General features: G+C 35.2%; 1 protein-coding gene, 1 long non-coding RNA gene and 1 pseudogene across 5 annotated transcripts; all 3 read right to left on the bottom strand.

Annotated features, from left to right (window-relative positions):
* Window positions 1-1042: 1042 nt before the first annotated feature.
* On the bottom strand, window positions 1043-3756 carry LOC147536074 (F-box/LRR-repeat protein At4g14103-like). Of its 2 annotated transcripts, XM_086643855.1 has the most exons (5): window positions 3497-3756; window positions 2300-3310; window positions 1760-1924; window positions 1619-1657; window positions 1043-1514 (listed from the first exon to the last, which is right to left on the bottom strand). In XM_086643855.1, the coding sequence occupies exons 2-5, from the start codon at window positions 3290-3292 to the stop codon at window positions 1218-1220; spliced, it is 1494 nt and encodes a 497-aa protein (XP_086499981.1). In that variant the 5' UTR covers window positions 3293-3310; window positions 3497-3756; the 3' UTR covers window positions 1043-1217. The 2 variants fall into 2 exon arrangements, with proteins under 2 accessions (XP_086499981.1, XP_086499983.1); XM_086643857.1 differs by lacking the exon at window positions 3497-3756 and having other exon boundaries at window positions 2300-3415.
* Window positions 3757-7776: 4020 nt separating this feature from the next.
* LOC147536073 (cytochrome P450 94A2 pseudogene) lies at window positions 7777-9754 on the bottom strand (annotated as a pseudogene). Its single transcript, XR_015226189.1, has one exon. The product of XR_015226189.1 is annotated as a cytochrome P450 94A2 pseudogene (transcript).
* A 5011-nt stretch (window positions 9755-14765) lies between these two features.
* LOC147536072 (uncharacterized) lies at window positions 14766-19091 on the bottom strand. 2 transcript variants are annotated; one of them, XR_015225987.1, is made up of 7 exons: window positions 18778-19091; window positions 18477-18557; window positions 17593-17632; window positions 16878-16981; window positions 15948-16018; window positions 15429-15521; window positions 14766-15279 (listed from the first exon to the last, which is right to left on the bottom strand). It is a non-coding gene; the product is annotated as an uncharacterized LOC147536072 (long non-coding RNA). The 2 variants fall into 2 exon arrangements; XR_015225986.1 differs by lacking the exon at window positions 15948-16018.
* Between the last annotated feature and the right edge of the window lie 4846 nt (window positions 19092-23937).

Genomic DNA, 23937 nt, shown 5'->3' with positions numbered 1-23937 from the left:
AGAGGCATTAAGAAGCAATCAATCCGTAATATATTTAGAAGCAAGAATAAGAAACGAAGGCAACGTTTTTTATTCGTGGAAGTGCAACAGGAAATAAAATCGTCAATCACTAGCGTCTATACAATTTACAAAACAATGACACAACCTTGGTGAAGAAATTATCTTCAAGTAGTACTAAATTAGCAAAAAGTAATATAAAAAAGTTGGCAATTCAAATTTTGTGGTGTCTTGGAAAAGAAGAAGAACAATGATGAGACTGGACTGAGTTTCGGTTATTCAACATCCTTCTTAGAGGCAACCTATAGTTTGATCATTCAGGGATGTAGTTACTGCTTCATGTATATTTTCGAAGGAAAACCTTTGGAGCCCAATTTTGAAATGTTTGAAGAATTGCATTACAGATTGGATGCCAAAATTTAAAGTCGTGCAAAGTTTCTTTCTTCATCATTCAGTCACCACAACCATTATTTGGAATTGATGTTGATATTCTCATGCTTATAAGATATAGATGCATCAATAGATGGAACTTACACAAAACCAACAAGAATCATATTAGCACTCTAATATCCATGAAAATAATTCATGACTAGCCATTTAAGAAAGGTCATCAAACATTAACTGAACTTTATTTTTTTAACGGTGATCCTATTAAATCAAATAAAAAGATCCTTATAGAGATTTAAAACCTAAAAGAACCTAAATATGTTAACTATAGATGAGACCAGATTTAGTTATTCCTGTTAAGCTACCAACTCTATGACAACTAAAAGATGAGGGGCCGATTCGAAGAACGGGAGTAGTATATCACGGTGACTTGGTAGGCTCTTAACCGACCAATTACCTTAAACTTCATTTAATGTGTTAGTACTTATACTTGATTACACGTCATGAGTTGGAGATATACTTTTGTTCTTCATTTGCCTCACTTAGAGCATCTCCAATGAGTTGAGAGTCTACTTTACGATCTTCCTCCATTTTTATGACGCACAAAATTGACCGTGCCGGAGGCACGGGTCATGGCTAGTATTGTAAAAAAAACTCATTTTGTCAAAATACAATTTTACCAAAACATTTCCACTAGGAATACTGTCTAGAGATAAAGTCTATACTCTATAGTCTATACATACAAGAATAAAAGATGTAAATCATGATAATACAAGTTACCATGATATACCTGCCTTATCTACAGAAAACGAGATGAGAAATCACCTTTTCCATTAAAATGTGAACTGAAGCATATCATTTGCAGCTTCAGAGGCTCTTGGAAAGCTTAGTAGCATCTCACTAAATCTTTTCATTCGTTTCTCCGTAACCGATGATTTTGGGGGATAACCACTGACGAGCTCCAATTTTTGTAAAACAACAGAGTTCTTCAACAAAATTTCCAAAAATTTGAGTTCATTCACGCATCCCAAAAGTCCTTCAATCCTGACAAACTTGAGGTTATAGAGAATACATGGCAATGAAGACCCTGCGTCCCAATACTCCACGTTGTTTCCTGCACTTAATGTTATCTAAACAACACAAACGATAAAATTAAGCGACAGAATTTCCGGACTGTTGAACTACTTAACAAATGAAAAGTAAAGCACACAAAATATAGTGTTGCGAGAGTTACCTCGTCAACATAGGGAAAATGTGGGTCGTCACCGTCCACCTATATAACAAACAAAGCGCAGCGTCAAGACAAGGTTACTTTGTCTAGGTGGGAGATATGAAACAAAATTAATGTACCCAATAAGTAAGACATTTTTATTACCCCATTTACTTCCAGTGAAAGATATTCAATATTAGGAGAAACCTGCAGCATGTATGTTATAGCACGAAAAGAAGCTCTTGAAAGCCATGTATCCATCTTGAAGCATCGTAAATTGCAAAATTGAATGGGGGAACTGTAAACTAAATCAGGCACTCCCATCATTACCTGAACACATAAAAGGCATATTATATATAAAACATCAATTTGGTTAATCCATGTCTGGATGTAAAGATGTATCCATTTTCTGGCTTTTCTTGACAAGAATAGGATAACATATATGGAATAGGGGAACCGTAAACTATTCATGCTAGTTAGCCACTTAGGTCAAACAAAATGCAAGCATTGTAGCTATTTTCTCAAGACGAGAGGAAGGAGGCATACCCTGCTAGAGCCAAAAACAATCTACAATTCTAGATAGTACTAAAATTAGGTGCTCAGACGGTGGAGTCTACCTGTCAGACTAGTCTTTTCATTAAGGACGTTAAATGCAAACATTTCAGCTTGATTTATTACGAAAAGAAAGGATGGACGCAATTATACCTCAAGGAAGCCATCTGATAAGCTAAGATCCTTTACTTTATGAAGTGCTCCTAGAAAATCCATCAGACGTTGAGCGTATAACTCTTTCAATGATAACGGAAGATCTGAAAAATCTTCAAGCGGTTCATCTGGTTCAAGTACTGCTATTTCAATATCAGCAGTTTCCAAGCAATCAAAGCTGTCTAGACAGTATTTGTGTTCAATGACATCTTTGCAAGAGAAGAATCTAAGTTTTGGCGCATACAACTTCACAATTACGACCCCATTTACCTCTGGAGATTTAATTTGTTCCAATGTAAGACGCTGAAGTATAGGAGAAGTAATGTTGAAAGTTATAGGGCTATCTTTTACACAACAATGGTCTAACGTTAAAGATTTCAAAGACGGACAACTTGAGAAGATCTTATTAGTTAAGTTCTCATCAATTGAAAGACCAAATAGATACAAATATTTGAGCTTAGGTAAATCCATTGGATATAGATTAAGCTCTGTAACATCACCATTAAAATTATTTATGAATAAAGACGTCAATGAAGTAGAGGTAAAGATAGATGGAGGAAAGTGAAAGTTAAATTCTTCAGGTAAGTGAATAGATAGCACTTGAACATTTTTTCTTACAGCAACAAGAATCCATGTAATAATATGGGATGTTCGTGTTTCCCATTCGGTACACGAAATGAAAAGAGCAAACTTTTTTATAGCAGATGAATTGTGAAGAAGCAATACAGTATCGACAAACTTTATAAACCGACTCATCCATTCTGTTTCGCTCGAATAAAACATATCGTCGTCGAAGTGTAGATTGGAGAGTGAAGTCCAGAGAGGTCTCCATCTTTTAGAAATAAGACTGGTGGTTTGAATAACATATCTTGTATCATCAAGGAAGGAGAGAATGTGAAGAATGATTGAATCAGGTAACTGGCTAATTCTATCTTCAGTAGTATTAGAAATTTTAATCTTCTTTTCTAGTCCTGAATTTGTTGTTTCTACCATTGTTTGTTCCTTAAAAAGCTGAAAAATACAAGTATATAGACAATCACAAATCAAATATGGGGTTGCTTAGATTACTAGTTACAGTAAAGCAGGACTAGTTAGTAAACCCTAATCTCTAGTTAAATAGGCAAACAATGTCTGATACTCATATACATCTATAAATGAAAGTATCAGAAAACCTAACTGAGACAGAGAGAGAGAGACCTGATATTGTGGAGGGGAGTGTTGGTGATGATGGTAGAGAGGTAGATCTTACTGCTGAAATCAGAAGCTCCTCCAAGGACTGAAGGAAACATAAAAGTGAATGGAGATAGAAACCCTAAACCTCCATTCCCAGACAGAGGGGAGTGAATCAGAAGAATTTTGATTTTGACCTAAATGAGAGAGACAGAGAGACCTGAAACAGCATATGGCAGTTTGAAATTTTGACCCAAAAACTAACATTATTTTACAAATCACCCACTAATTATTATTTTTTTTGGAAAGACCTTTTATATTTATTTATTTTTTTCATAAAAGATTCGGTTATGCCACTTTCCCAAGGAGATTGACAAGGGGTTTGCCATAATGATGAAGTGGATGTCTTTCATAAGTAAGAAAGTGGATGAAAAATTTGTTTAAATCCGAGTCGTTCGATTTGAACGGTTCATATTTGGGTCATCTACTTTCTTACTTATGAACGGCATCCACCTCATCATTATGTCAAACCCCTTGTCAACCTCCTTGGGAAAATAGCATTTCCCTAAAAGATTACTTTCATATTACAATATTGTCTTTGGAAAGAAAGAGAAAAAACAATCGCAACAACAAAGACAAATTATATCAAGTTAACTGAAAGGGTCGAATCTGAAGAGAGCCAGTCAATAGGGGCCGAAGTGAGACGCGCTAAGTTATGTGCCTCCTGATTGTAAATTCGCGGGCAGTGTAGGATCTCCACCTGTTGATATCTGAGCCTCCCACGTATAATAGAGATAATATTGGATATGTACCACGGGACGGAGGTGGAAGCCACTGTTGAACCTGCGAAGTAACAAGAGTTATGCTGAAAAATGAACTGTGTGTAGAGAAGCTAACCTCATTTTTTTTATCATCCACCAACATCGTTGTATATCTGGAGCTTTGGAGTTGAACACCATAATCTTCCACCAATTCCAGAAGAGATGAATATATAAAACCCAAGATTCATTGTTTTGTATGCCTTGATTTGATAGATCTATTATATTTACCAGTGTATCTACGTTTAAATCTTGAATAATATTGATATGTGTGACTGATATTAATGCTCTAAACTTCGGACACATGCCAAAGAGATGAGATAGTCTCTACTTCTCCACCATCACAAAATTTGCATGTTTGTTGAACAGGGTCGTGTGTGCGGGAGGGCATATAGGGCGTCCGCCCTGGGCCCCCACCTCAAAAGGGCCCACTTCCTATAAAAGGGCCAGAGTTAACGGATATATAATATACAGTACCCACTTGATCATCTAAGGAATACTAGCTCCACTGGGAAGGATGATTGTCGTCCATGCAACTGACTCGAGTGCCACATTTTGAAATTTTTTTGGATGAGAGTATAATTGCTAAATCAAACTTTATTTTTGCTCCATTACACTTTGTCTTGATCATTTTGTTATTTCAGGTGTATTTCGTTAATTTTTTAAGTGTTTTTTTAAGAAGTTAAGTGTTTTTTTCACAAAAAAACCTATAATACATAAATACACATGTGAATCATCTATGATTTTCACCATCTTACATTTTATTCAATTTTTTGCTAGTAATTTATTTTTGTACGAAGGATTCGCAATTAAATTTCGCTCAGGGCCCTCAAATTCTCAGCCACACCTCTGTTGTTGAATCGATGAGTTGTATTTACCAATGTTGTATTGGTAACTCGTTATGTAAGATTTTCCAAATAAATAGTTGGATTTTAAGAGTGATACCCGACTCTTTCCAAAGTTTAGCCCAAGGAACAGTAAGTAAATTTTGATTTAGGATTGGTCTAGTCTTGATGGACGAGTAATGTACAATATAAACTATACCTTCGTAAGGTATTGTGTGATATAACATAATGTCATGAGAGAAAAATTGCTAAACTACCTCCCATGTTGTTTAATGAAATTTTTCAATAAAAATTGCTAAAATTTGTTAAAATAGAATCGTATGTGAGATTTGTTAAAAGAATAAAGCGGATCAATGAAGAGAAACTTTTTAGGTTATTAATCTAAGTCTGACCTGAGAGGACTCTGTACATTTTGGGCGGGGAAAACTCCAAGATTTGATGGTTTATGTTTGTTTAGAGAGGGGTAAAATTGTATTTTGACAATCTTTTTGTAAGATTGGTCTTTTTTTCGTTACCACCCCAATGGTGGGCTTTATAATAGCGGACCCTTCTTTTTCTAAGAATTGGTTGATGTCGATATTGCAGACAGACACTCCGGCTTCTAAGACGGGTGGTAGTAGACGGGTTATACAAGTAGGTAAAGGTTTTCTAGGTGAAGACCAAGTCCGCCCATCAGATATAGATGGATGGGGCGTGCACTATCAGTACAGGTTTTGGTCAATTTGTTTGTCTACTGAACTCGGACACAAAATTAAAAGACTTAATAATCTTCTCGGTGAAATAGTGAATTGTTGTGAAAAATAAAGGAGGGAAGAAGAAAGATAATGGAAATATATAGATAAAGACAAGAAGAACTTAGAGTTGTATTCATATGTTTGTAGAGAATTCTCTACATTTACTATGGTACATTGGTACACTTAGGTACATCTTATTCACTAACAAGAAAGCTCTTTATATAGGCCTCTTGATGAGTTACAAAACTAATACAAGAGTTACATATAATCAATGGTGCTTGAATACAAATAATGGTGGAGAACTTATGGTGGTGGGAGTTACCAAAGTGTGGTGGTCATCCACCATAAATCAAAGATTTATAACATGAATAACATTGTAATTATACATTTCATACGGATCAGACCGGTGCCATTTAACGAATCAGTGTGAAAGAAACTATGTAGTAATTTATTACAGTTGTGGTTGTTTACTTGTAGAGGTGGTGGCGTGGTGCCACCTAATGTTTCCGATAGAACACCAAACAATACATATAAACTTATCACATAGGGTTGATATAGCTATAGGCATCATAGACTTGTGTTCAACTGTTAACCGATATCTTGTGGCGCCGTGGTGGCAAGGAATGAAACTTCCCGAAATTTCGCTGAAATTTTGCGAAACGTTTCCTAAAATGATATTAGGTGCACGAAATAACACCTACAACTATTTCTTGCATAGTTTCCACCGACATGATCGAAATTTCCACCGAAGTAGTTGGAAATATCGAAATTTTCACCGACATGATGGAAATTTCGACCGACATAGTAGAAATCTAGCAAAAAAAAATAGAGAAACTAATACTAGAAACATATCCCTTCATTCGTCTTTTTCATCTTCATTTCTCTTAAATCTCTCTTGATTTTATGTTATGTTTTACATGATATTTATATCTACTTGAATGATTTACGCCTTGACTTAACTGCCTAAATTGAATTTATCTTTGTAACACCCCTGATATGATTGTGCAAATGACGATGTCTTCTCAAACTAACATAGGTTGTTAACTATTAACTATTATCAGTAAGAATGTTATCGTTCGGGTGTTGTACCTAAAAAGTTATTCAATTTACCCCCAGAAGTAACTGTGTAATTGTTAATACTCCCTCAAACTAATAGATAATGTGAAACATCATTTTTATGCTTCATTATGGTTTAATTATTTTGTTATACATAATTGCATCATATTTCTATCATTTCTGTAGATTTGTAAAATTTACACACTGACCGAATAGAAATGTTTCTACTTTTAGACCGACCAAAATTTCCACCGGAACCAAAATTTCATTCCTTGCGTGGTGGTTAAGGCTTCGACCTAGATTAGTGTTGGCTTGTTTATGTTGGTCTAGCCTATGTTGTTTGAAATGGGTGTATGGTATTTTGTAGCATATTTGCCAGTTCGATGTACATAAATCTTTCTTACTTTTTTACTGAACTCTAATTTTTGTCAGTGAATTGTCGGAAACGTCTCTTATGAGTTAATTTTGGGCACGGGAAGTTACACTAATCCACACAGGGGGAGATAGATAGATCTGGCTCACTCTCCCTCTTCTTCTCTGTGAGAGGTGAATCACCACTCGCTCCGATCAGAGGCCAGCCGTCGACTCGTTTCCTTTCAAATCTATAATGGGTCGGTTGGCCTCTTTTTCAATTCAGAATATGGGCCAAATCTGTCTCAAATCAGATGCCGACTGTCACATTTCGCCCAACAATGTTAGAGAAAGAGAAACAGGGGCCGAAATTTTTCGCAGGCTTCGGCCTGCCATTCAAACATTTCTCAAAATATGCTGTCTTTGCAGGGAAGACCAACATGATCTGCAACAATAGGAAACTGAATAACAGAAGTTCCCCAGAATCAAACATTTGTGCACAATTTAGAATTTGAAGATGATGATTTAACCACAAAAAAGAAAGAAAACCACATAACTACTACTAGCAAGTTAGTAATAGACAACAACAAAGATATAGAATTCACCCATAGCAACAAATATCATAACATCCGAAGAAGACGGAAACTATATATCAAGCATGACTTGGACCTTTTTCTCTCTTTTCAATCCTCACAGGGAACCCACCTTTCATTTTCGAAGTAAGATATGAAACGAAAACCGGTTCAAAACCCTTACCTTCTGCAGGAACCACACGAAATCGACGTAAAATTTCAACAACTAACATCTTCATTTGTAAAAATGCCATCTCCTTGCCTAAACAAATCCTGGGCCCTGCTTGAAAAACAGGATAAGTGAATGAATCTTTGGCAATGAAGCTCAATTTCCCACTAGTTTTATCTTTCTCTAACCATCTCTCTGGTTTGAATTCCATCCAATCTAAACCCCATAAATTCTCCATTCTTCCCATTCCATATGGATGAAATGTTACTCTCATACCCTTTTTTATAATCGTCCCATCGGGTAAAATATCGTTACTAATCGCTTCTTTTGTATCGGATGGAACGGGTGGGTATAATCTCATGCTCTCACAGAGTGAAGCGTGGATATAAATCATGTTTTTTACGTCTTCATAATCGGGTTCTTCTTGAATCTCATTTATCTCTTTAAGTATCTCTTCTTCTACTTTAGGGTTGCAAGAAACTAACCAGAAAAACCATGTCAATGCTGCTGAAGTTGTATCTCTACCTGCTAAAATAAAACTTATAACAATATCAATAACAAAATCATCTTCGAAGTTACCATTATTCAAGAACCTCGATAAAAGATCGGTAGCTTCTAACGAATCCTTCTTCTCTATCAACTCTTCTTTCTTCTGCTTCACAACAATTTTCGCAAACTCTTTGATCTTTAAGTTGGATTCTTTGAGTTTCTTCTCTGATCCAATACTTAGAGCTCTTTTAAGCTTCCAAACTAATGGGGATATAGAATTGAATCGTTCTCCGCTTAATTTTGTAGCTTCTTCGAATGCAATGGCGAATTCTGTTTGTGGGAGAGACAATGAGAGATACCCAGGATCGAAACCGAACGAAATCTTGCAAATATTATCGAACCCAAATCGTTGAAGTATATCTTGAAGATCTAATACTGAATTCTCCTCTGCTGATATCGAAAGTATGGGTATTAATCGATCGTAAAGCTCCGTCTTAACGACGTTTTTAATAAACTTTCGAAGTGATTTAGTGTTGAATTCATGACTAGCTATTTGTCTTTGAAACTTCCAATTTTCACCATCACTAGTGAAAATTCCATTTCCAAGGAAATCAGTGAGAGTTGTTCTAAAAACTTCACCTTTTGGGTAAAGAGAGAATTGAGTTTTGAGAATGTGTTGAACATTACTAGGGTTTACAGTGAACACTTGACGTGCACCGAAAGAACGATGAAGAATGAATGTTCCTGATGAACTAGAGCTCAAAATCTCTGATACCCATGGATTGAATCGATCTCTATTCGCAGAGATAGCAAAGAATGAACCAATTAGTGGGTATGATTTAGGTAGTGGAGAAGATGATGAGGATGTTTTAATGAAGAAGAAAAAGAAGGAAGTGAAGAAGAGGGTAATGAAAAGAAGCCATGGTAGTAAGAATTCAAGCTCTAACATTGTTGATAAATTCTAGAACTAATTGGTTTATCTATGGAAGTGGAGAATTGGGGAATCTGGATATATATATAGACTAGGGTTTTGGTTTATCTCATGGATGGCGTCATTGGAGATCAAAGTTGATTTGATCTTCAATTTCTATCAAAATTAAGTTACCCTATTAAAGAAGAAATATAAATTGAGAGTAAGGACAATATCCACCATTAACAACTTATCCTCTGAAAGATTCCAAATCCATTTAAATGTTTTTGGTGAGACAATTTGGGTAGTTGACTGTGACACTTGTTGCAACACAAAAGTTTAAGATTAGAGAAGATGAAGAAGTTGAGGCAGTAGATAGGCTATTCAAAAAATTGTTTTCTGGTCAGTTACACTATGAGTTTGCCCCTTCCAGTAATTGATAATTGAGCTTATCCCCTTGAATTTAGATTTTTGTCAAAACTACTAAGAATATGTTTGGTATGTGATAATAAAATCAGAAAGTAAATAATATATAAATAAAATTACTCTTTACTAATCATATTCCTGACCAAATCAAACAATAAATGAGGTAGAATCCCTAATATGATTCATATTGAAGATTAGTTATTCTTGGTAGTGGCAGTTATTTCACGTACGCCAAACATAATCTTTGTGTTTTTGTCACTAATAGTAAGTCCAAGGGGGTAAGCTCAATTACCCATTATTGAGGGGGGTAAACTCAATTACCAATTAGTGACGAAGGGTAAGCCCAAAAAACCCTAAATTCAAAAGAAATTGGTAACTTAAATGTAACACATGATATGATTTCTCGTCGGCGCCACCATTATGAGTGGTGGTTTTTGAAATTCGGTGGTAGTTTCTTCTCTTTCTTCTCTCTTTCTCTCCCCAGATCCATTATCTATTTTGTGGTTTTAGTTTTGGGTAGTAGTTCTGAACCCTCGCCGGATCTGGCAAGGGTTCCTCTCTCCCTATTTTTTTTGTGGTAGTGTACGGATCTGGTGGTGGAGAGATTTGATTTTAATGATTGAATCTGGTTGTGGCAATGTTGGGGTTCGGATTTGGTGGTGGTATAGGGGTGATGTTGGTGATCGGATCTGGTGGGGGTTAGTGGTGGTGGTGGTGGGTTCTGTGATTCAGTGGTGGTGTGGTGGCGGTGGCGTGGAGCAATGAACAAGATGGATGTGGTTAATGGTAATGGTGGTGGTGGTGTGGTGGCGGTGGCGTGGAGCAATGAACAAGATGGATGTGGTTAATGGTAATGGTGGTGGTGTGGTGGTGGAGAAGAGGGTTGTGATTAATGGTGGTGGTGGTAGTGTGGTATGTGGTGTTTAGCAATGGTGGTGTTTTTGGTGGTGTGTTCCGTGGTGCGGAGAAAAGTAGAAGAGAGAGGTTATTTAGTATTTCACTATATTTAGTTCAATAAAATTGGCAGTTCCTCAGTGGTGGCGGCGATTTCTTGGTAATGGCGGCGGCGCCTCTCTCAGTTGGGGCTGTCGACTTTTAGGTTCTTTTATTCACGATCTATAGGATCTTTTTTGTCGACCTTTAGGGTCTTTAATTCTCGATCTATAGTTACTTTTGTATCTGTGTCTAGTCAATTCCTTTTCCTTCATGAGGCACTTTACATTTGAACGTATGTAACTCTCATGTATACCTCAAAGGAATAAATTATCATCCTTGTAACATTGTGATTATATCACTTATGAATAAATATGGTTTCACTTGGTCAAAAAAAAACACATGATATGATTATTGGCAGGAATTTGATTTATTTGCATTATTACATATAAATATTAGTCAAGTCCAAGTTGGACAGTAAGTGACGAAATTGCTCTAGACAAGTCGCTTGGTGGAACATTTTCGTCAATTGATCAGCGGAGCGAAGGTGATTCGTCTGAAAAAGACCAAAGTGAAGCTTCTCACTGACGAAGTGGCACTCGATCAAGCTAGATATTCTATAGAATTTGCTCTCAGATAGCCAGAGTAAGAGAAAGCTGCCTACGGAGGGATTCAGCTAGTCGGCCAAGTGCAGATGAATTATTGAGTTTCTGCCCCAAATCCCAAACTGTCTCTGCTACTCCTAAGAACCTTATAAACTAATCTAGTACTCCACAAGAATTTCACACCGTCTGGTGTGCTGAAACCTCATCAACTTCACCACCATTTTCGTTCTCAAATTCATCTTTATGGTTGCTACTATCAACATAAACTCATCCCAAATTTACAACTCCCTCATCTGGCAACCAACTGTCTCACAAACTCTTCAATCCCTCCCCCCTAAATATACAACCTCTTGCTTACAAATAAACAAAACCCGCACAGCATGACCGGGCAAAATTCCGTCACCCTTCATTTCCTTTAATAATACCTCAAGCAGAATTCTAAGTACATTCAGGCAATATATCAAACCCTCCAAGTGCATTTTTCAGAACTCGCAAAATAATCAATCATAACAGTTCAAGCCTTCGAATTAGAGTTTGCACCTTCCTCACTCATAACTGTGTAAGTTTTCGAATTACGGGTTGCACCTTCTTCACTCATGACTGTGTAAGTCTTCGAATCAAGAAAGCAGTGGAAAACCGAGAGTTAAGATAGTTATGGTAAGTGGATGAAAATGAAGTTTGAATACAAAATGGTCCACCATGATAGTAAACTAAAAGTGGGAATTCTGATTTGGGTGAGTGATTTTGGGTGAGTGGGAATTTGTGTAAGAAGGAAAAAGAAGCATGGAAGGAAAAAAGAAGCATGTATAACTTGTATCAATGATTTCGAAGATGTTGATTTAATCTATATTAAGATAAGTTTTTCTATCTAAATAGTAAATAGTCATTTTCCATTTTGATATTAGTCGCAATTTTTGTTTGAAAAGCTACATGTAAAACTAAAATATTTTTACCATCCAGTGATTTGTTATGTTAAGAGCAAGTCCAATGGGGAGCGGTCCCGGCCCTTAATTCAAATTAAGGGCCCGGGACACCCCATCCTCTCCATTGGAGTGGAAATGGTCCCGGACGAAGGGCTGAGGGAAATAAGGGTCGTCCCCTAGCTCCCCAAGGGACCGTTGGGGCTCCCCAACGGTCACATTGGGGAGCAAATCCCACCGTTGGATCACATCCAACGGTGATCCAACGGTGGGATTATTTTCTTTTTTCTTTTTTTTTGTATAAACAAAATAAAAATAACTCATTAATTTAAAAACTTAAAAATTCATTAAAAAACTTAAACTAAAAATAATCTAACACATTATTCAAAAACTTAAAAAACTTAAAAATTCATTAAAATTTAAGGGTCCGGGACCGCTCCCCATTGGAGCTGATTTTGAGAATCTGAACCCGGACCCTTAAATTTGAATGAAAAGGTGAATTAAAGGTCTTTGGACCACTCCCAGTTGGACTTGCTCTAATGGTTGAAGAGTTATTCGGGTTGAATTGTGTTGGGTTGGAGTTAGTGGAGTAATTCTTGGGAGTCCAACCTCAATCAATAGGATGTATTTCTTCTTCTAGTTGATATTCATATGTTGGTTGTGAAATATGTTGATTCATTATTCTCCCTTGGTTGGGGTTTCTAGAGCAGTAGACCAGTCAAGATGGTAAGAATTGTTATGGGTCAACGTTGGACCAGTATTAGAATAACAATCTTGGACTACTAAGACACACCCAAAGTTAAGTTTGTCAACAAATTTTGTTTAGCCTCCCCAAACCGACCAACTCGTCCTTTTTACCTTTAACCCCGAAACTTTGCCAAACCCAACTTAGACTCCCCTTTCAAATAATCTGTTAAGAAAATTTGAAGTGTTATATTGTTTTCTTTATACAAGTTTCACGATCTTTTTTTATTTCCCTTCAAATAGTTCACGTGAAAATGTGGATTTTATACTCAAGTTTGTGGTATACCGCTCTTGTATAATTTTAAGTAATTTTAATTTAGCCAACCACTGGTAGCCTAGTTGGTCAGATTGCAGAGTTTCCAGGTTCGATCTCATGGAACTGTAAATCTAGAAATATTAAATTTGGTTATAAATAAAGTAGTTTATGTAGGCTATAAGCTATTTAATTCGTCGGACTTTAGTCTCAGTAGTATTTCATCAGTTATTGTGCTTATTACATCGTCTCGATGTATCAATGACTTGTAACTTCCAACGTAGATCTTAGTCGATTTCTCAAAAAAAAAAAAATGTAATTTTAATTTAGTGATAATAAACTAAGAAAATAGATATCATGGCCTTCAAGTACTACTTATCAAGAAGTTACTTATGGATGTAGTCATGTCATTTATAAACCATTTTACGGGCCTAACAACATCCATCTTTATGATGTTTTCATGCCATATATTGTAAAACAGATAATAGGCACTCATCATTAATCATGATGTATGATCTAATGATCCTTCTGAAAATACACATAGTGATGTGAGACTCACTAGAACCGATCCATCATCGGTTTTTCTCTTATCAACGGTTCAAATGTGAGATCTACTTATGTTTAACTACTTTATTTTGTTAACGATCCTGCATGAACTACCACGTTGATACCACATTGATCGCCCTCGACTTTTTTTTTTTGTTGAAAGCCATCGCCCTCTACTTGACCATATTTAACAATGTGTTTCCATCTAACTTTATGAAATATTAAAAATTAACCAACAAATAGGGAATCAAATAGAAGGTCAAAATGGGAATTGATCTAGATTCATTTGATGTGATTAGAGTGTCATATCCCAAAATACAATCATGTCATGTATCATCTCAATATGACTTCTTCAACACTCAAAACAGTAACATTTTGTATATACTAGAATATAGCCCGTGCCTTCGACACGGCAAAATTTGTGGAACACACTATAATTTAAAGTATCCAAGTAATTCAACTCCCCCCAAATTCAAAATACATTAACAATAAAGACCATATAATGTATATTTATGCTACCTACTATGTAAACACAAAATCATCAAAATGTAGAGGAAGAAGTGTAGAGAGACAAAAGTATTAATTTTTTTTTGTAAGGGTATAATTGTAATGTTGACAATAATAAACAAAATGAGAAATAAAGGGTTCCCAAAAGATTGCACAAATAGAAAATAAGACATCTATCGTAGCCGAAATCCATCATGCAAAGTGTTCGTTCAATAAGGGATTTTACAACTTGAAGGTGCTTCTCCATCTGAGGGATGTGTAATATATTGCACCATATTAGGACCATACGACGATCCGTTCAAGGGTGGGACCAAATATATTATTGGGTAGTTGCCTAAAAACATATGAAACACCAATCCAATTCAACTGGAAAAGAATATAGCTTAACGAATTTTTTTAACTTGAAGGTAAGCACCTCAGTTGCAAAATAAATGGCTTGGAAGCAACTGAGAGTTTAGATCTCTTCTTTGCTTCAACATGAAAGAAAAAAAAACTTTTGTTGTTATGTTGGTTCAGACTTCACGATCACATTCTCTTTCTCTTCATTTCTTGCTTTTTTTTCTTTCTTTCTAGAGGCAATACACCAATCTCCGAAATTTTGGACTTTCACAGACTTTTAAAGATAAACATAAGATTCAACTCCCATATAATAGATTGTGAAGCCGAATGAAAGAGTATACCTCCTATACCAACAAAATTATCTCCGTTTTTGGTCTTCAAGTTTGTATTGTCATGTGTCTACAAGCTCTGGCATTGTCTTCTTTGGAGAGCTTAAAGCGTTTTGTGATTTTCCATGAGTTATCTGAACCTCGGCTCTCCTTATCAGTTAGACCAGGGAGATCATTCACAACCTTCACAATCCTTAAGTTAGTAACAAAGAGGTCTCGACTGTGCATTCGCCACCCAATTTCCTTCTTATTTCTCCATTTCTCCTTCCAAAAGAAACAACCAGATTATTAAGCCACAAGTTACGGTAATGTGTTAGACCACTATAAAAATGAATGTACTGAATCAACAGACAACATTATTTACTAAATTGCAACACATAAAGAAACAAATTTTTGAAATATATAGAACTCACCGACTGTAAATGAAAGAAAATGGCTATTAATCAGAAGGTTGGAAGAGTCCCTGGTGAAATGAAAGAGCCAAAAATAAAAAAGCCCATGGCAATCTACGAAACAAAATTAGGTCAGGGTATCAACAAAATTACTACTTACTCATTAGGCCAATGAATTAAAAATATGATTATTTACTAATTTTAAGTAACAAAAACAAATGAATTCTAGTGCAGCCAGTAAATCTATAGTATGTGAATCAACATATTTTACTATTTACTAATTTGAAGTAACAAAACCAAATCAATTTTATTGTTCTAGTTTCTGAATCAACGAAGCGAAATCAACCGAAATAAAGCAAATAAACTGAAATAATTTCAAAAATTTAGCAATGAGGCAAAATGAACTGAAGTAAAGCAAATAAATTGAAAAAAAGCTAAACCAATAGAGCGAAATCAGTAATTCCCGTGAATATATAGTTTATTGACCCAAATAAACAACACAAGAATTTGAAGAATAATTTTTCGTGTCATGAGAAATACCTGCAATTGTTTCTTCTAAAGCAATGTTGCACCTACAACTGTGGTTGCAACTACAATAGAAGCGACAGTATCTGGTAAAGCGTAAAACATCAAATATTTTCTTTTCCTTTGTTTAAGTGGCTTCAAATGGGAACAAATAGTGGAGTATGGATTCCTTGAAATTTATTTATTTTCTTTAATGATTTGTAAAAGTTATAACAATTAGGATCAATAAGCTTATTTAGTTACATCAAATCTCATGAACTTTAGTTTTACAAGTTTTAGGGCATCAGCCCATAGAAAACATACATATAACTGTCAGTAAGAATTAACAAATGAATCATATGCTAATCATGTACCTTACACAGACAACGATTGTTTCTTGTGGCTCCAGCCTTGCGGGTCATACCGCTTGCAGCTGGAGTCTAACCCCACTAACTGTAGAGAAGCGGTTCATAAAGTGTTGAATCTCACATTATCAAAACTGATTCGCTTTTCTCATTTATCGTTTGATGGTCTTAGATCGATTGATGAAATTATGTGAACAAAGTAAACAGTAATCAAAATTCAGAAACAAAAAAACCCAATTATTTTCTACGAAAAAGATTCGAGTTGTAGAATGATATTGAGTTACAACATATTTCAAATTCATTCTGAGCAGAAAATAACAGATGCATACGTACAAAGTCTAAAATGAAAACTGATGTGCTAGGAAATACTTGTCTGTACGTAGGCAACATGTACAAGTGTTTAGAGACACCTATATGAAACAGAAATTGGTTATCTTTTGATCTCTATGATAGAATAGATTTCCATATGCCCATAAACTCAAGTCCTCATTTGATGAGTACAATATAGTCTTGATCTCAAAAAGGTTATAGCATAAAACATGAGAAATTGGCGACAAAGATAAATAGAGATAGAGGGAGAGAGAGCATATAAAGGACTTACTCAAATATACATCCAACTTGAAATTGAATCTTCGACATGGCAAGTCTTAACAACTAATCTTCACGGCCATACATTAATTAAAAGTCCCTAAAGAAAGTTTTCGCCTACAAGAACATTATCAAGATGTAAATGATGGGAAAAAATGTTCAATGGCTCGAGCCAGACTAATATTATTCAATGAAGTGCAACGTTAAAATTCAACCAAAGCAAGAATGAAATAGAAGGTCCGGAGCAAAGTTTCAAATCAACTCTTTATAGCCTTTTGATATAACACGAAGATAGAAAACCAGGAAAAGAAACTTATCCGTTCTCAATATTTAATTTGAACACTTCGACGAAGTCATTACTCATGACAGATTGTAAAATGGTGCATCTTCTGATGTATAAACAATGTGTCAAACATCTCCACAACATACCATTGGTAATGAAATAGCAAGAAATTCAACAAAAGAATAAACAATAAATTTTATTTACAATAGAAAGAAGCAAAATGATTTGAGTTCCTCGAAATAACAGGTTCTGAATTGATTGAGGAATTTTATCGAACAACTGGAGCTCGCACTACATGAAGTTCCTTCATCGACATTAGTAATGTAAGAGTGGGAGAGTGAGAAAACATATAAAACCTAAGTTGGAATTTGAAGGGAGAAGATTTGCAAACTTTAGTCAAGTCATGGATTAAGAAGAAAAACTAAAGACAAAAGAAATAACTTACCTGGAAGTGATCGAGGAGGACAGGAGTAGGACCGAATCCCCTGAAAAATACAATGGTAGATAGAGAATTAAAAACTTTATTCCCTTCTTGAATTGATAGATCTGCGGAGAGTTCATTTGATGGAATCACGGATTCAGGCTCATCAGATTTTGCTTCTTTCGAGGAGTATGAAACCATATAGAAGAAGCAATGGAGACTGGATGGATATGAATAAACAACTTTATATAGACAAAGTCAGGATTTACTTATTGACTAAAATTCTTACTTTCGAATATGTGCAAGGATTTCCAAACTTTGTGAGCATATAAACTCTAGTCTATATAACAAAACAGTAAGATAAACCAAAAGTTGAAATTGGATTTTGAGAAGAAAATACAAACCTCAAACACAATCAAAATCGAGAACGGTAAAATCAATGCTACTGCATATTCATTTCTATCAATGAGACTTTTAAATGAGACTTTTGTGTTGATGTGGGTGAGACAGTAAAATAGGATTTTGTTGTTCCATTTGCATATGAACAGTAAAATCAATGCTCACATAGAAGATTTAAGAAAAAATAGAAACTACAAATGATACTTTTTCCATGTTTGTTATGTAAAATTATTGAGACATTTTACCAAACAATGAGAATATCTTCACATTCTTGATTGAAAATTAAGATAACTTGGATTTTAAAGTGTTTGAGACATTTTGTCAAACACTTTGTGAGCATATGAACTCTACTCTAACCAACTACAGTAACATAAACCAAAACCGAAATTATGATACAAAACTTCAAGATCAGAACGTATTTCATAGAGGAATACAAAAATCATAATTCACCAAATCAAATTAGATGGAGACAGAAACTCCGAATAAAATAATTACTTCAGAAATTGTACCTCTGACTGTTGAAGACATAGAGAAGTATGAGATACCAGAAACCCTAAAGGAGGATAATTTAACGAACACCTCAATCGTTTCTAGTCGCAGCAAGCAAAATTTCAAGATCAGAGCATATCCCACAGAGGAATATAGAAATTGTTGGACTAATAAACATATACACACATACAATGAGTTCATGGGATAAAACATGTAATCGAAAAATTCTTCCCATGACATAAAATGATCTAGAGACATCATGTTCATCACAACAATAGTTTATCTTTAAATGAAACTTGAAGTTCTTGATAAGTAGTTTACCTTTCTCCATGTTGTGTTTAGATAATAGATGATAAGCTTCTTCTTTGATTAAAGATGAACAAGTATACTCTTTCCTCTTCTTTTCTTCAACCCTATAGAGATGGAAATTCTAGCTTGAACTTGTATGAGCAAGAGCATATTTTCCATCCATATCTATCTCCTATTTATACTACAACAAAATGCATTTCCATCATTGCATTTTGTCTTGCCTACCACTAACAAGTTGTGTTCATATTGGTGTCAAACATTCCATGTGTCAAGACAACAAACCATGAGGTGTAAAGACAACATGACAAGTGCATCTTATGTGTCAAACACCAAGTCCATAAGGTGTCAAGACAACATGACAACACAACTCATTCTTGAACTAGATATAGAGTTTCCTAAGCCCAATACTTAATGGGCTAATTGGATGGGACATACTATTGGGCTTGTACGTATTAGGCCCATTCGTAAAGTACAAGGCCCAAAGTTTACAGAAATCATAAGACACCAAATCAAATTAGATAGAGAAGGTTGAGATAGGAGATCGATTCAGAAGCTTGAAACATTTAGAATGACTAATGAACCAAAAGAATTATGATCACTGAAGCCAGAACATGAAGTAAATGTTGGAGAAGTATTCCTAAAAGGATGGGAAGTGAGAAGATATGAACTGGGACGATGTGTCCATTCATTGACTATAGGCGCCCCGGTTGTCAACCTAAGATTTTGCTGAATCCAATGGCTGATGACAGAGATGATGTGGGTCGGACGGCTGGATTTATCCAGAGTTTTGTCCCAGTCAGCACCCATCCACCTATTTTATTATATAGACTAGGCATAACCCCCGCCCGGTGGGCGGGGGAATGCCCTTTACGCAACAGAATAATAGACATGATATTTGATTATTTAAATTTTCTCTTCTTTTCAACATTTAGTACTTTCTCACTGTGGTATCAACTTTTCAAATCAATATTCTCCACATTTTGTATTTTCGCCCTGTAGTTTCAACTTTTCAGATTAGTATTCTCCCCAAGTGTAGTGTTCTAGGAGTATAAAATTTATCTTAAGTTATGAACGCAGCTGAACAGTTAAATGTAAATAACTGTATACTAATTACTAATTGTGTTACTAAAGAGAGATATATACAATGATATTAAAGAATCTTGTCTCAGGCACAAGGGGAAAGAACAATTCTAACAATTGTTCTTGTGGATGAAAAACTAATTTCTGAAACACTTCCAGAACATTGCCATTAAACATCAAGCCAGCAAGATAGAGAAAGCATCTACCTTCTTCAATGTTAACAAACACCTTGCACTCTGAGGTCACTAAACATTATCCTGTTTAAAGAACCCTTCGCTACTATAATAATCTAATTAGCAAGGCATTCAACAACGGTTTTGAAGTTTGTAAAAACGCTTTCTCTAGGTGTAGTTGTGACTTGTGAGGAATATATTGCCTGGTTCATATTCTTCTCAAAAGAGAGATATCATCAGCTAGACATCTTACCACATGCACCAGTGGAACCAGCTCTTGTAGTGTCTTCCCTTAGTCCACTGATAGAAGCATACGAATGTGTGGAACAAACCAATAAATATAAATAATTTAGTTTCTTGTTTCAGTAGAAGATGACTGATATCCATTGCATGCTTGCGACTCGTACAACCATTGGCTTTCTTTTGTTGCTCACGTCGTGCATAAGCTGGTCTCATAACCTGTATGGGGGACATAGGTAGCATGCTTTGATGCATTGACCATGACATAATCAGCTAGAGATATATCACCGACCTGAAAGAGAAACAAAGAAAACATAATCAGCTAGAGATATATCACCGACCTGAAAGAGAAACAAAGAAAACATAACATTAGGATTTACCAAATTCAGATAGAATTTGGAAAAAAAAAAGTACACAAAAGAAAGTAAACCGGTTTCTTCGTTCCGAGGACCAACATATCTGACCAGAAATATTCTTACACAATGCTACCAAATAATAATGAAGATGTATGGACCTTTAGACTATATGAAACGGACGTAGCTAACTTATTGTACTTATATTATTTTTAAATTCTAAACACACACAAATAAACCTAAAAATTAACTTATGACTCATTTGTCCATCATAGCATGTGTTTGACAAAACAATGCCCGGAGATTACTTAACCACGGTTTAAACTAACAAAAAATATCATGAGCTCACAAAATAAATGCCACCTTGTTACAACAACAGATCATCTTCTTGACGCCAAGGGGATAGCAAAAATGAGCGTGTGTACAGGTCTGTCCATTCTTACTACCAACCTCAAAACCTCAAGTGGTGGAGTCAAAGATAAGGGCAGTACACTCCACTAAAGAGGTACCAGCTATCATGTTCTTGATAAAGTTACGACGTCCGAGAGCATCAACGACCGTAGATTAGTACTTGGTGGTCCTAAACTTCCACAAAGTGATGTCGATGGTAACACCGCGCTCACGCTCAACCTTGAGATTGTCAAGAACCAAGTTGTACTTGAGCGGCCTCTTGATCATCTAAGGAGACTCATTCTGGAACCTTTCGACAATGCAATTGGCAATGCTTCCCAACTTGTAAATCAAGTGACCAGCGGTGGTCGACTTTCCAAGGTTGATATGTCCAATGTCAATGATACTGATACAAATTTTTCTTTACCCATGTTTATTTCTTCATATAATCAAATAATATTTAAATAAATCAATGGTAAAGCTAAATAATTATAAAAAGAAAAGTTGGCATCTACTAATCAACAAAAACTCTTTAAGTAAGCAAATACCATAACAAAAACTCTCAAAAAAAGATAAAGGAAATAGAGTTCTGATTCACCAAGATCTTGAAGATTGAACTCATCGATGATATTTGAATAGCGCTTCTTCCTTGACAAAGAAAAATGGAGCTTACTTTGAACACCTCTATCCTAACAAAAATTGTTAATGTGTAGGGGAGCTTTAAACAAATATCAATTTGTTCTAGATATAATGGAACTCAAGATCAATTTGTAAAAAGATAAAATTAGTTCCTAATATTACCTCGACTTTTTCAAATTATAACTCATCTTTAAGCTCAATTTTTGGATCGACATTCTCCTTTGTAGACGAAGTTCTATCATTCTCTACAGAAGGTTCATCTTGTGAAGAAGTCTCCGCAAAAGTTGTTTTTTCAGTCTTAGCCTTTTCTTCTTTGTTTTCAATTTCGTTCTTAGTACTCCGGAGGTTTCTCAACTTTCGGCTTTAGTTTAGAGATTTTGTTCACTTTTCTAATCTATATAAATTCAAGTTTAGATTGTCGATAGAAGTGAATATCATGTACAAGTTTTTAATATTTGAAGAGAATCGTCAACAATACCCTGTTCTCTAAATCAAACATTCGTAATAATCGTCAGATGAGAATGTTGGAGTACTAAATGGAGAAGTCATGTCAAAACATATCGAAACTTGATTTTTAGCAAATTCAAGTATGAAACGATTAAATCTCCAAGCTCTAATCGGTGATTAAAGATTTTCTCATATAACTTAAATATTCGAAAGTGGCAGGAATTGTTCACCAAATTTACATGAAAGGAAACCCAGTTAATATATTTTATCATCTTATGAGAAGAACCACTACCTTTTCTGTTCGGCTTCCTTCTCTTCCAGCCACTTCTTGAGCTTCTCAGCCGCGCTCGTACCTGAAAAAATCATGCCACAATTGTTAATTATAAGATTTACGTTCATCTTTACTAATATAAATGGTACAATCCCGTATCGAACACTACAATTATCCAAAAAATTCGACATATATTGAATTACAAAAAGTGTACACATTGTCGATGAATCAAACCTGAAGTTAGGCACAATAGTCTGGTCATAACACATAGCCTAATTCAAATTGCAAACCGGATTTAGAGTGTAAATCTCGGGATCTAACCTTTAAGCATCCAATATTCTCCAAATTCATTATGTTTCACCTGCCATCCAAAAGCAGTATAAGCTCCAATTACATCAAAAATATGTTTTTTACTCGAGGCATTTGGTTGTTGTTGTCCTTGTCTGAGTTAAACTTGTCACTTACCCAATGTCAAATCTAACTCACCTTCGATAATCCTTCTTCACAGACCCTGAAAAAGAAAATCGGTCTAATAAAAGAGGAAATAAAGGTAAAAACAAATCAACAAGTTTGGAAACAATACAAATAAAACTATTCAAAATTAAACTTACTTGCATCCACTAATTGTCAACTTATCTTCTACTATAAGTACTTTTGGTGGTCAGAAGGAATTAAGTAGGAAACTTTTTTGAAGAAGAAAACCCAATTTTACAAAAAATCAAATTTAAAATGCAGGAGAAACACCTTTAACTGAATTCTGCTCAGTAAGATTTCTAAGTAGCATAAGAGACAGCAAGAATATGCAGAACTCAATATTAAAAGAGACAATATGGAGGATCGTGGATTGAAATGAATCATTTATCAATGTAGTATTCAGATAGAGTGCATGAGAGTGAAAGAAAAGAAACCTAAGACCATACCAATCAACAATGAAGAGCCAAGCAGAGCAAGAGAAGAAGACCATAAACATAGCAATTGATGTTTCATTGTTCTTGAAAGATATTGATTGATTATAAATAAAAAAATCAGTTCTCGGTTAAGAAAAACCTGAACCTGGACAAGACTGACATAATTAAAACAAATTCAACTATAATATACAGAAATAATATTTCACTACTACATATTCAAGATTGTAGTTCATGATCATGTAGACCCTCTATGTTAAGTTGTCTCTAGATCTCTCTCTCTCTCTCTCTCTCTCTCTCTCTCTCTCTCTCTCTCTCTCTCTCTCTCTCTTAGTTTACAAAATATATGGAGTACACATAGTTTTTATTGTATAGGTAAAAGGACTTCATAAACACCTTAGAAATCTAATTGAGCTGAGGTTAGATGTTTGATTTCAAGCTATGAAGGACCTTCCTTTTTACCCCGTTTCCCTTCAATTGTTTCTCTAGAATTCTAATTCTCTCGCTCATAGTTGAGGATGAAGGTACTCTTCTCTATGTAGTTTTGTATGGATCGTTAAGTAACGAAGACAACCAAGAAGAAGAACAAAAATTCTGCAGTTCTTTCTTCAGCTGAAAACAGAGACAAAATGGAATGTGGCATTGCAGGACAACAGGAGAAGTAGTTATAGATG

The sequence above is a fragment of the Eschscholzia californica genome, unplaced genomic scaffold (genome assembly GCF_041429995.1).
Source record: "Eschscholzia californica isolate CP2 unplaced genomic scaffold, dmEscCali1.0.p SCAF_5, whole genome shotgun sequence".
NCBI lineage: Eukaryota > Viridiplantae > Streptophyta > Magnoliopsida > Ranunculales > Papaveraceae > Eschscholzia > Eschscholzia californica.
The sequence above is the reverse complement of the archived record's forward strand: the minus strand, read 5'-3'. Positions and strand labels throughout refer to the sequence as shown.